This window comes from Zootoca vivipara, chromosome 13, assembly GCF_963506605.1.
Source record: "Zootoca vivipara chromosome 13, rZooViv1.1, whole genome shotgun sequence".
NCBI lineage: Eukaryota > Metazoa > Chordata > Lepidosauria > Squamata > Lacertidae > Zootoca > Zootoca vivipara.
Genome location: NC_083288.1, coordinates 44,327,985 through 44,341,968, shown reverse-complemented (window position 1 = coordinate 44,341,968; position 13,984 = coordinate 44,327,985). Strand labels below are relative to the sequence as shown.

General features: G+C 49.0%; 1 protein-coding gene and 1 non-coding gene across 2 annotated transcripts; one reads left to right on the top strand and one right to left on the bottom strand.

Annotated features, from left to right (window-relative positions):
* Window positions 1-355: 355 nt before the first annotated feature.
* On the bottom strand, window positions 356-8,115 carry SLC25A35 (solute carrier family 25 member 35). Its single transcript, XM_035136835.2, has 5 exons — window positions 7,738-8,115; window positions 6,241-6,306; window positions 4,123-4,275; window positions 1,887-2,021; window positions 356-538 (listed from the first exon to the last, which is right to left on the bottom strand). Exons 1-5 carry the CDS (start codon window positions 8,110-8,112, stop codon window positions 356-358), a joined length of 912 nt encoding a protein of 303 aa, XP_034992726.1. The 5' UTR covers window positions 8,113-8,115.
* Window positions 8,116-10,633: 2,518 nt separating this feature from the next.
* Window positions 10,634-10,707, top strand: TRNAI-AAU (transfer RNA isoleucine (anticodon AAU)). The gene has a single exon. It is a non-coding gene; the product is annotated as a tRNA-Ile (tRNA).
* Window positions 10,708-13,984: the final 3,277 nt, after the last annotated feature.

Below are 13,984 nucleotides of genomic sequence, written 5' to 3'. Positions count from 1 at the left end.
TCTCCATCCACTCGCCTCACACAATCGAGGTCTCCTCGGTTGATAAGCTATGGCCGCAAGCAATACTATTTGGGGAAGGGTTTTGTGGGCATATATGTATGTACATATATATATATATTTATATGTATGTATATAAAGCATCTTCCCAAATGTGCAGCCAGCAAGAGACAGAAAGGTCCAACAGGTGAGAACAATCATTTCAGGCGGGCAAAATCATCTGCCGCGTGATGGGTTGCAGTGCTCACCACGGCCCGGAGCCACGGTCAGAAACATCGCAGGAGGACGACCCTGGCCTAAGTTGCAGATGCGAGGGGAGTTCAAGCAGGCAGCCGGCAAGAGGCCGCCGCAGCTGACATCATCGCTTCTGCTGTGTCCAGCCTCTGTAGGACTGGCGCAGCCGGTCCCAAAAGAGGAGGCTCAGGATGGTGTGAGGGCCGATACGGAAATAGGAAGCACCTAGGCCTTTGTAGATCCCAAAGAAACCTTCCGAACGGATGATTTTGGAGAGGCAATCAAAAAGGCCCTTGTACAACAGGCCCTGCAGCAGAGAGAGAGAGAAGAAAATCAAGCTGTGTTTTTATTCCCCCCCCCCTTTCTTATAAAACTCACTGAGGTCTCAATCCAGACTTCAGCTTGTGGTCTCCCACTTTCCCCCGGGGAAACCCAATTTTTACAGCTGTATTGCAGGAAACATCAATTGGGGTTCTCAACCACCCACCCACCCAAAAAGGATTTTGGGAACTGTAGTTTGTGGAAGTTGCTTGGAATCGTAGCTCTGCAAGAGGTAAGCTATAGTTCCCGAGATTCTTTGGGTGAAGCCTTGTGCTTTAAAGGTACGGTTTGGATGTTACCGTAGTGGCACTTTCAAAGAAACGTTGGGCAGCAGGAAACTGATCAAGACAACAGCCAGGGTTGTTTTTAAAGGCAAAGAGTATTGGAGATGGAAGGCATTGATTGTGTATAGATAACAGGCAAATATTGGTAGTTTACAATATCAGAAAGGGGGATTTTCAAACAAGACACTGGGTTATCAGAAGCTTGTTTATCTAAATTCAGATGGATTTGGTTTACGAATTCAGAAGGGGAGAACTTTCACACTACTTTTGAGAGGCTGGACTTCAGTTTCTGATGAGTGAATGTTTGAAACGCTCAGTTGGTTAGCGCTCCATGCTAATGACACCAAAACTCTGGATTTGATCCCTGTATAGGCTGTGAATTCTTTTAGGAAGGGTTGCAGCTCAGTGGTAGAACATCTGCTTTGCAAGCAGAAGGTTTCAGGTTTCATGTGGGGGCTAAGAATGTCCCCAGTCTAAAACCCTGGAAATCAGCGATGACAATATCAATGGTTTTATTCGAGATACAGTCAGCTTCCTAAAACATGTAACTATGCACATTTCCCCACAGAGGGATTTACTTCCGAGTAAACATGCATAGGATTGGCCTGCAAACTTATTTTCGCTTCAGGGAAATCCAGTTTTTCAATCTTGCTGGTAATCTTACTAATTCTAAAATGTCAAGGAAAGCTTGCTCTGTGTGTGTGTGTGTGTGTGTTTCAATTTAACACAAGGTTTGTGTAGTGCCCTAGGGCTATTGGGGATCAGCTGGGACATCTGAGATGGACAGAGAATGAGTGGGGTGAGTTAGTAGTGGATCTGGGTGCAAGCTGGGATCAAGACCAAGTTAGTTGCACTTAGGTCCCATTGAAATCAATGGGACAGGTGACTCACGACACACACTTAATCCCCATTAATTTCAATGGTGCATAAGTGCAACTAATTTAACCTGGATCCTTCCCATGGTCTCCATCTTCGCCTTTGTCCACCCTGCCCCTAAAACATACCAATAGCTCATGCTTTCTCACCCTGTTTCTCCCAAGCCATGCTTACCTCACCTCGGGGTCCTACAGGCTGATTGTAGAGGCGGGTGCTGGCCACATCAAAGGGTGTCATGGCGACAGCCACAGTGACACTGCTCGTCATTCCAGCACTCAATGCCAGCAGCCAACTGTCCTTAGGGAAGATCTGGGGATGGGAGATGGGAAGGATATGGGGTGAGTGATCAAGAAGGAGAAGGTGGAAGGGCCACAGCTCAGAGGCAGAGCTCTTGGCAAGCAGGAGGTCCCAGAATCAATCCCTGGCATCTCCAGCTAAGAAAGTCACTTGTGTGAAACTCTGGTGACACACTGCTAGTCAGTGAAGACCAGAGGTGAGGAACCCTGCAAACAGGCCAGATGTGGCCCACCAGGCCATTTCCACAAAACTGTGCCAACCTGCCATTATATGTGATGACAAGTGTGTGGCAGGTAGAGATGTGGGCTGATTGGATGCTCATGCAGCTGGTCCCTCCCTGCAGTACGGACGATTGAGCTCTCCATACATCTGCTGATGGGCAAATAGTTCAGCCCTGCTTAGCTGCTATCTCCACCATGTTGGCCAACTCTGGGCATGTCTACCATGTGTCAATCACTTGACATCATACAATAAGAGCTGTTCAATGGTGGAGGTGGTGGGAGGTGGTGGACTCTCCTTTTTAATCTTTTAAGCAGAGTTTAGTTGGCCATCTGTCACAGATGCTTTAGTTGAGATACTTGCATTGCAGTGGATTCGATTAGTTTACCCTCCTGATTCTATGCTGCCCACCCACTTGTCAAAGTTGGCCCATGTGATGGGGGTAGAAGGGGGATATAAATATCTGGCCCACCAAGACCAAAAGGTAGTGGTGAGCTACATGGACCAATGGTCTGACCAATGTGGTCATGAGCTCTAGAAGCAGGACTAGTGCAGGGACCATCGGCCAAATGCTTTATGGGTTTACAGGCCATAAGCTCAGGGATTTAAACGGAGCAGAGAATGAGCATTCTGAGAACCACATACTATTATTTTGAAACTAGCTGGCCCTGCCACACATTGCTGTGGCTCAGTCTGTTAAATGGAGGCTCAGAGTCCTCCTTCAGACTCCCCTCACCTTCAGAGTCCCCCTGTTTTACGTTTGTTCTGTTTACACAGGCGTATCCCTGTGATTCCCCCCACCCTGTGCCGATTCATGACGTATCCCACCCCCTCCTCCCCCCACCCCCGGCTTATCCCTGTGGTTCCCCCCACCATGTCCCAACCCATGATGTATCACGACCCCTCCTCCCCCCACCCCTGGCTCATCCCTGTGACTGCTCCCACCGTGTCCTGACCTATCCCGTCTCCTCCCCCCCAACCCCCACCCAGACGACTCAGTACCTCCATTCAGCCTAGTCTGTAAAGGCTTCGGCCTAGTATGTAAATGGGAGCCGAGGTGCTGTTGAGAGGGAAGGTTTTATAGGTGCAGTACCAGTGTAGCCGCAGCTAGAGGGAGCTGGTTTGCAACCTGGTTCTTTTCCCAGCATGCACTTTCATCTGATTTGTGAGTTCTGGAACACGTGGTTTTAGGGTTTTTACCTGGCCCAGGTGTGACATCTGTCTTTAAAAACAGTATGGGCTTGCTCTCACATTCGCATGCGGCATTGTTTCAAAGTTTGAATGCAATCAGTCAAGCGGTTTTGGTGAAACGTGGATAAAACGGACATGGCCAGTTTACATTTATATATATATAGATGAAACATGCACACCCTTTGGATCTGAGCACCAAGTGCAAAGTACCTGGTGGCATCTCAAAAGCAGAGAAAAACTTCCAGTAGATGAGGGGGGAAGAGTTTCAGCATCTTACTCTGCTCTTTGGCACCAGAGATATTTTTCTTCCCCACAACAGGCAAAAGTAGAATAAATTTACACAAAGCAATCACACAGATGCACATTTCTTTTGTCTGCATTACGTATTCAGTTTGCTGGGGGGTGTTGGTGGTGTTGGTTATAAGATTTGAATTAATTAATTATCTTTAAAATGGGCAGCAGCACACACACAATCCTGCCCTCAGCCGTCTTGAACGCAATAGAGAATCCACTTGCAACCTGCTCTCCCGACACAAATCAAGCCCTACTCGCAATGCAAACACAATTAAGCCCTCTGGGAAAGGTTAGCAGGTTGACATCAAATCCCACCAGCACCATTGCAATCCAAACCCAGGATGCTGTTGCAATTGCTATGGTAACACACAAAAGCCCAGTCACCTCTACATCTCTGCACCTTCTTTACCTCAAGTCGGCTAAAGAATTCTTTGGAAGAAGAGAAGGTAGCAAGTTGTGTCGAAGAGCCAACCATGACACGAGGTGCAGATGAGAGGGACCCGCGCCACAGTCCAAGCACGCCATGCTCTTTGTGGATCATGGCCAGAGCATGAAGCATCCCCTGAGCATGGGAAGAGAGAGAAATCGAGAACCAAATGTCCCCCTGAAACATCATTGGTCAGTTAGGACTGAAACGTGAAGCCAGTTAGATTGTATAAAGAGCTTGCTACATCAGGCCAACATCCTGTTCTTACCAGGCGCCCTGGGGAATCAATCGAAAATATTGTGATATATTGCAACGGGAGATGCAATTAATTGGGCACCCGGTTTAATGATTCACAATACAAGGTCTCGTACTGTTGGACTCCAACTCCCATCAGCCCAACATGGCCAGTGGTTAAGTATGATGGGAACTTGAGCCTAACATCCGGAGGCCCAGAAGCTCCCACCACTGGCCAAGACATTCCCAGCATGGGAATATAGAGACTTATTCTGTTACACTTGTAAGGTTGAAGGAACGCCATCCATTTAAAATACATGACTCCCCTCCCCCCCCCAAAATCCCGGGAACTGTAGTTTAAAGGTGCTAGGAATTGTAGTTCTACGGGGGTAAACTACACTTCTCAGGAGAAATCATGTCCTTGAAATGTCCCTTAAATGTATGGCGGGCACACAGTCTACTGTAAGTGGCTTAGACATTCCATTGTTGAGTGTGTAATGCAGGGTTTCTCAAACTTGGGTCTCCAGCTGTTTTTGGAATACAATTCCCATCATCCCTGACCACTGGTCCTACTAGCTAGGGAAGATGGGAGTTGTTGTCCAAAGCCAGCTGGAGACCCAAGTTTGGGAAACTCTGGTGTTAACGCAACCCCATCCTGCAATACACTTTTTTGCCATTAGGGGGCAGCCATCCTAGAACAATACACAGGTGGGCAACCTGTGGCATTCCACATTTTTGGGCACCAACCCCCATCATCCCATGTCCATATAGTAAATGGCCAAGAACTATAGGAGCTGGGAGTTCAGCAACATATAAAGAGAGGGCTACAGGTTCCCCACCCGTTTTCACATGCCTACCTGAAGTGTGTGGATGTGAAAAGAGAACAAAACCTTGCCTCTTTGGAACCCAGCCATCCTCTGTGGCCATGGAGTACATTTCATCAACAGGTGTTGTTGGCTGTTCCTGGTAGTGACCCCCCACGGGGAGGCCTGGATGCTGGGCAACCCTGAGGGTTGCCGGGGTAATAATATCTTTTCATGGGAGGTATTGTCCCCTTGGTACAAGCAAGTTGGGAGTTCCTAAAGGGCCAGCATGCCTGCCTAGGCCCCTGAAAACTATCATCAATGCTTTTAAGGGCACGCCTTGGCTCAGGAGCAGAGCTCTGCATGCAGAAGGTTCCATGTTCAATCCAGGAAAGCCACTGCAAGCCAGTGTAGACCAGGGGTCAGCAAACTTTTTCAGCAGGGGGCCGGTCCACTGTCCCTCAGACCTTGTGGGTGGCCAGACTTGAAAAAAATATGAATGAATTCCTATGCCCCACAAATAACCCAGAGATGCATTTTAAATAAAAGGACACATTCTACTCATGTAAAAACATGCTGATTCCCAGACTGTCTGCGGGCCGGATTTAGAAGGTGATTGGGCCACATCCGGCCCCCGGGCCTTAGTTTGGGGACCCCTGGTGTAGACAATGCTCAGCTAGATAATAGAATAGAATAGAATAGAATAGAATAGAATAGAATAGTAATTTATTCACCAAGTACTTACATACTGGGAATTTGCTTTGGCTAATTTTACAATGTAAACGTACTTTATACAAAATATCTGTTAAATATCTGTGTGAGGATCGGAGTGTGCAGAACACTCTTTCAAGCAAAGAGGATCCACTCCGACTGCACCTGGAGCTTTTGCCTTCTGTCCCTGTAGTGACTTCAGAACAGGTTGAGGTGGTTGTTGGTGCCTCTGGCGCCGAGTGAATTGCTCTAGTGGATAATGCTTGACTTTGCTATAAAACTGATTCAGGTCAGTTGATGGACCAGCAGTTTGACTCTGGACAATGTAAAAGACCGAGCGAGCCCCACATACCTGGTGCTGGTATTGGTGCCCTACAGCGATCTCAGCAGCGGACTGAGCCTGGATATGGGTCTTCACCTGCAGTGGAAATGGAAGAAACATCTCGTCATAACATAAGGGAACTATTAATAAAAATGACAATATGCCTCCCTACAGAGAATGCCATCTCCGAAAACCAGAAACGACAGGGCAGGGAAGTGTTTCTCAGGTGGAACTTTGTTCCATGAACCAGGGCATTCAAACGCCTACATTCAAGGCTGTCTAAAATTTCCAAGTACAGGAAAACAGAGTGCATTACTTAACACTTACACAAACACAGGCTGGACTGTAGCATCTTGCGATTGGCCAGTGTTGGCAGGGAGGAGGATGCAGGAATGTATGGACCGCAATGTCCAGAGAGTCAACATCTGACACTGTGTGACAGATAATGACAGTGTTTTGATCTCAGGGACTTTAAGACCAGTTGGTTGTAAACGAAAGAAAAATAACAGCTCCGTGTGTCTGTCCCTCTCTGTGTTTTAAATGCTGAGGACTAGTGTGGCGTATGTAGCAGAAAAAGGAGGGTCTTTTCAGCCTAAAAGCACCACATCCCCTCTTGGCCAAATCCCCAAGGGAGTAATTGGAAAGTCATTTTTGACAAGACTGTCAATGAACTTAAATTGGCTTTAAGACCAGTGAGACAAATCAAGATGTACGTCTTGAAGGGAAACTGGGACTTTTCCTATGAATTATTGCGTCAACAGAAAACCATAGAAGAACTTCAAGATGGGACTCAGTGATAAAAAATATATACCAGTATATTCATGCCATACCAGCAACAGAGGCTGCTGGTCCATTAGAGCAAATCGGGCACTGTGCCACCAACTCCACTGGCCTATTATTCCTTACAACCAGCCCAAGGGGTGGCATTGCCCACCAGCTTCCTCCTGAGTCTCAGTGTTGCTTTTGGGGGCTCAGCAAGGGGAGAAAACTAGAATCAGTGGGCTCTGCTTGCCATTGGTTGTGGTGGTGCACCTACTACTGGTCTCCCTGCCTTGCACCCTACCAGTCCCCAAGGGGCAGCAGTCACCACTGCACATCAGGACAGACACATGCAAAGTTTCATGCATCACCCAGTTCTACACAGCACACAAATCTGACTTTCTTGCAATTCAGATTGCAGAATTCTGGATTTGGGAGGATGGAATTCCACCCACCTACCTACAGGGGCGGAGGAAGCCACTTGGGCTCCCAGGGGCGTGCACCTGGGGGGCGGGGCGCCAGGACCCTCCGGCCGTGGTTGCTGCCGCAAGCACAGGACCTCAGCACTATCCCTGCACGGCGCTGGAGCAACGCTGCTCAGCTTGGGAGTCGTGGGGGGGGGGGGTGCACCGAGTGTCACCCCCCCTCTAGGGTGGCACCCGGAGCGGCCCGTCCCCATCGCAACCCCCCTTGCTACGCCAGTGCCTACCCAACGGCTTGCAACCCCCCATCCATCCCTGTACCGATTCCCCACGCTTTGAGACCCACCATATAGATGGGGCTGCTCACGGTGGCGCTGACCACCCCGGACAATGCCCCAGCCACGGTGGTGCGCAGCAGGCTGATGCTCCCGTCGGAGGCGCGAATGTAGCCCGCCGTGTCGGCGATCCCGTAGAGGCCCAAGCGGAGTCCGTTAAAGCCAAACTGGTAAAACAAGGCGGGCAAGAGGCCCCGCTGGAGAGCTGACAGGCCGTCCACCCGTCCAATGGTGTAGAAGGCGTGGAAGACGTTGCGGTAATGGCGGGTGTAGGTCCCTGGAGCACGGAGTTCTCCTTGCAGCTGCATGCGGGTCTTCACCACCTCCAGCGGGTTGGTAAACACGCAAGCCCCGCAGGCTGCCACCCCACTGAGGAGGAAGTCCATTGTTGGGGAGCAGGGGGAGAAAGAAATATGGTTGGGGTGGGTGAGGGGAAGGCAGGCGATACGGGTTTTCTATGGAAGAAGACCAGGTGTTATAAGGAGTTGGGGGAGGGGGACAAGGGACCTGGATGGGTTAGGGGGATATACTCCCCCCCAAAAAAACACTGGAGCTTGGTTATAGGTCTCTAGAAGGCCAAAACAGCACTAGTGCTGGCATTAGCAGATGAGAAATGGAGGGAAACAGAAGCTGTGAAGGGTGGAGTAGAGACATTTATGGAAGGGTCAGCTTTGAGCAAGGAGGAAACAGGCAATCTAAAAGGTCCCAGAAACTGTCAGGCACTAAGGGTTCAGAAGGTGTGGGAGGCAGCAGGGTGACTGACGAATTTAGATTTTCCTTTTTTTCCAGGTTGGGGGCCAGGTGGGGAAAAATGATATTCAAGGAACTGGGAAATTAAGGGCTGGAGGAAACAGGTACTGTTTTGAGAGGTGTGAAGCTAGAATTTGAAAGGGGTCCAAATAGGGGCATAATTTGGGCTGGTGAGGCTAGCAGGGGAAAATATTATTTTAAAAGCAGCTGATCAGTGACCAACGGATCCCAGGCTATTTGGGATCCAGTCTCTGGCGAGGATTCTGCTGCACAGGGGGTTCTTTTTTGAGGTGGGGGGTAAAGAGAATATGGTGATGGATGGAGAGAAAGGAGCAGGACTTCTCCTGCACCACTAATGGGAGCCGGGATGGAGGACTGCAGAGAAGCCAGGGACTGGTGTTGGGGGGTAACCTTCCAGGGAAATCACAAAATTAAGGACAGGGTGGGGTACATTGGGTGAGAAATCTGGGGAAATGTGGGGTGGGGGGGGTCTGCTGTCAGATGGGAAGCGGGATCCCCGGTTCCTCACGTGGCCAGTGCGCAAAGGCGGCGCTCCCACCAAACATCTTCGCCCTTCGCCCGCCTCCTCTCCATCTAAGCCAGTGCCGGCTTTGCCGGGAGGTAATACCCGCAGCGGCAGGGATGGGCCACGCCCCCAACCGGCGCAGTTGTCCAACGGCCAGCCACTTCCCACGACGTCGCTCCTCTGGTGCACCAATCGGGGAAGCGATACCTGACGCGCCCCCTCCTTTTCCCTTTTCTGCACAGCCGTGGTGGGCGGGGCCTGTTTAGCCCAGCCTGACCTGAGCGCTCCAAGGGCTTATGAATGAAAACCTGGCGGGTTAAACCAGGACAGGCGGGAGGGAAAATGCGATTGGGGGGGAGGCGGGGGGGGTGTATGTCTTTCCGCGATAGTAGAAGCTACTGTGCCGAACTCAATTTCTGCAGAAGCGATGCGGGTATGAGGACAGACTGACTTGCTCCGGAGTCAGCCCAATGCTGCGTCCAATGGGCCTTAATAAACCGAATTATTCTTATTAGCGAGTAGGCTCAGACCCTTAAATAAAAAATGCCAAGACTTTCATTGGGGCGAATGACGGTGCAAGAGGGCTGAATGCTGCAAACAGCCCGAGTGTGCACCCAAGTGCGTCGCTTTCAAGGGCATTGGTGGGCGTGAGTAATTAAACTGGATTAAGTTTACAAGGCGCGCTTGCATAGAGCACATGCCCTTTGGAGTTCCGGAGCGATGGACAGGAAATGCCGGGGCCTGAATCCCCGTGGCGGAAAGGTGGAACCGAGATCCGCCAGGGTTAGCCAACGTGGTGCCCTCCAGATGGTTTGGACCACACTTCCCATCATCCTTGGCGGGTGGCCATGCTGGCTGGGACTGATGGGAGTTGCAGTTTAACGAACCCTCTGGCTGGTGGCACCGCATTGGCTACCTTTGCTATCGCTCTCCCGGAGATTCCCCGAGGCCTGGGCGAAATGCAAAATGCGCACACATGCAAAGCATTTAAAAGCAGGGATGGGGAACCCGCGCAGCTCTTGGCATTGCTGAACTACAACTCCCATCATCCCTGATCATTGGCCATGGGGCCCGGGACTGATGGGAATTGGGGTTTATCCACAGATGGAGGATCCGCAGGTCCTAGAGATGTTCTACTACTCGATGCATTGCTGCCTGCAGAGCCGACTTGAGCGCCTTCCACCGCACGGGGCCTGGAGGCACGGGTGGCAGGAACCAACTTGCGGACACCTCGCTCAGAGAAGCGTGTGTCCCACCACGGACTTGAGCGTAACAAGAAACGAAAGAAATCCCTAGAGACTTACGCCGCCTAGTAAGAAACGTGACTGTTTCATAGATGACGGCAGGATCTGAACTCTGTTTCACTCTAGATCAGGCATCCCCAAACTGCGGCCCTCCAGATGTTTTGGCCTACAACTCCCATGATCTCTAGCTAACAGGACCAGTGGTCAGGGATAATGGGGATTGTAGTCCAAAACATCTGGAGGGCCGAAGTTTGGGGATGCCTGCTCTAGATCCTCGTTCGTTGGAAACATTTATCATCTTTATTCTAAATGCGAGGTCTGATCCAATTTGTCATTTTTGGGTACCGCGCGCACAATTCCCCACCCACTTTCCGAAACTCATCGGCCGGCCGGTTAGCTCAGTTGGTTAGAGCGTGGTGCTAATAACGCCAAGGTCGCGGGTTCGATCCCCGTACGGGCCAAGGAATGTTTTTTGGGAAGACTATTAGCTCTCTCAGAGCACATATCTACGGTATCCTTGAATGCAGAATTTCGCAGGTTCACTTTCCAGATTGGGCTGGAACAGTAGTACGGTAGAGGGTCGCTGCCCGCTACTCGGACTAGTCTTTGGAAGGAAGTGGATCCTGTTTTGCTTAGGACAGCGATCCATTCTGGCAGTGTACAGTATTACCAACCCAGCTGCTGCTTTGCTAAACAAATGGCAAAAAAACGGGCTTAGCCCGGCTGCTTTAAACAAATCCCTTGGCATCAGTTATATTAAGTTCTTCCTTGCATGCTTGGTTCCCAAACTTTCAAGGGAGTGGCAGGTTTGGTCATAATTTAGTTTTTCTCCTGGATAAATTTTTAAATGGAAAATCCCACTAAGGTTTCTGTGCATTCCTACCTTTTGCAGAACAGAACTAGCAGCTTTTAGGTACTGCATGTAGTAAATGTCTGTTCTGAGAACATCGAAAAAAAGAACTGTTGGAATCTACAGTTGGCCATTGTATGCTTGGAAATAGAATCGGCTAGACATGGTAATTGGGATTAATCTTGATGAAAGAGGATATTGGGAGACATTTAATGAATAGGTAAATTAGTCAGACACACACTGAAAAATGGTTATATGCAACCACATATTATGATGAGGGCTGAAGAGCCAAATAATTTTGATTAGTTCAGGATGACGACAGTGAGTTGCATCTATTACAATTGCTGTGATCCTTTGAGCGGCGAGTAAAAATCATGTGTGGATTAAAAAACACTGGTTTGGGTGTAGCTCTTTGCTGCCTCCTCGTTTTTGAGGCTGTCCCTGTGTGCATTTGTATTTCAATAAAGGCTTCTCTTTTCACTTGGAGCCTGCATCCTTTGCCTTTGGGTTTCTGTGAGGGTAACCTCCATTCTAGGAAGCCTCTTTTAAACTTCTCCAGCACTAGCATTCTGGGCTTGCTTCTCCCCAAACAATGCAGGTGGCTTGATCCGGTTGGGCCAAGATTTCCTCTGGGGGGAAGGGGTTTGCTTTGCATGCAAAAGTTCCCAGGGTCAATTCCCATAATATCCAGGCAGGGATGGGAGAGACCTTGCTCGAAAACCCTGGAGAGTTGCTGATCCTGAGATAGATGGACCAAGAATCCAGCTTCCTATGTTCCAGAAGCGGAACTCAATGTTTCTTTTTGGCTTCCACTCACGGGGTGTCAAAAGATGAACAATTAATGATTCACAAAAAACTCACTAGGTGTGCTCCCAGGTAAAATACTTTTATTGACCTTTTCCCCAATTTGCTTGTGGGAGGGAGGTTAGGCAACATGTCAAAGTGAGTGTTATCCCCACCCGTTCCAGAGATTTCCCCATCTCTTCTCTTGTTGCATGAAGTGTGCTTTGCTGGGGAAAGAAGATTGGTTGCACAAGACCTCTCAATAAAATACAACCTGAATTTGCTGGGATGTGACTAAAACCCACCCCAAAATAGTGTGCGGCTGGAAGTGCCCCGAGTCAGTGATATGGTTTGTTTCCTCCCAGCTCAGCAGCAGCAGAGTTCAGGGCATTTGGGCAATTCACAATAGAACTTGCTTGTCCGCAGGAAGCCATCGTTGTATTCTCACAAGCCGGGCCACTGTCCAACTCTGCTCTCATTCACCACATGACCAGAGTAGCTGGATCCTAGATTACGAAACTAGAATCTTAACCAGCATTTGTACATAGAAAAATGGTGGCGGCAGCAGCAGCAGCAGCTCCTGATAGGCACCTGTCAATCTAGCATGCCACTGTGGCCGTTCTTTGAGAGTTTCTGCAGGCTGGTGAAACCAACCAGTTAGCCTTGATAATATTAGCATCACCCTAATATTGATATTATTAGCAGCACTGACTGCTTTATGTACCCCACTGTGACTAAGCGGTATATAAATTGCTAATATATATGCCGTTTTTTTAGTTATAGCCACAGCAACCAAACAAAGCTATTTACACATCTCTGCTGCAATGAATTGGAAAACAAAGAATGTTATTCATCTCTTTTCTCATCCTAAACACAGCTGTGTTTTCACAGCCACAGGTGCCTAAATGAGATTTCTCCCCCAATTTCTAGGCAATTTTAAGCACCCAAAAGACAGGCAAGCAAGGGTTCAAGGGACAACTCTCGCCCCAAGCCTGTTGCCGGAAGTTTTGATCTGCTGTAGGACACCTGTGTCCAGTGAACCATGCAGTGTTTGAATGCCCGCAGATAAAGCTTTGCTAAGCCACCATCTCAATTCATGGTATTGTGTTACTTGCTGCATTCCGAGTTGTACAGCGGCGGTCCCTTACGACTGTAAACATACAGATCCAAATAACTGGTGGTGGTGATAGCAGCAGTGAAAGGGAGATCTCCAATTTCATAGTAATTATGTGGAGAAGAAAAAAACAATTGTGGATCTGAAAGGCTCCAATATTTACTGATCCTGTAATTGCAACCTAGTATATATTATACGGCTGTATGTAGAATGCCTGCAATGGTTCTGTAGCCCAACAAAGACGGCTTGGGAGAGACAATTGGAAGTTGAACTGAAAGGTCAGCAATAAGCTGAAAAGGTATTTCTTCACCAGGGATGGCTTGTATTTCTAAAACAGTAGATCTGGGGAGAAGTTAAGCAGAGTGGATATTGCATAAGGCTCTTATTGACCTCTGTCTTGTCTCACTTCCGCAGGCCGACATGGTTCCCATACACACCTGACTTAGGAAACGAAGCGCAACGCAGATCCCCCCTCCCAATTCTCAAAATGATGGGAAACTGAAAAGCCAGTGAGATGTGATGATCTCACCTAGCTAAAGGGTAAAGAATGGGCAGCTGTAAATGAAAAGCCTGAATTGCAAAGCTATTTGCATTCTGTGCTTCGGGGCAAGTGAAAGTTATAAAGGGAGAGAGGGGGCAGTGATGGCAGCTAATGGCGTTGACTAGTGGCGTTGACTGTATTCACTATAGGCATGCAAATGGGTAAGCTAAAGGTAAAGGGACCCCTGACCATTAGGTCCAGTCATGACCAACTCTGGGGTTGCGGCGCTCATCTTGCGTTATTGGCCGAGGGAGCCGGCGTACAGCATCCAGGTCATGTGGCCAGCATGACAAAGCAGCACACAGAAACGCCGTTTACCTTCCCACTGGAGCAGTACCTATTTATCTACTTGCACTTGGACGTGCTTTCGAACTGCCAGGTTGGCACGAGCTGGGGCCAAGCAAAGGGAGTCGTTGGTAGTCTCCTCCAATTACTAGAACTCGCTTGCAA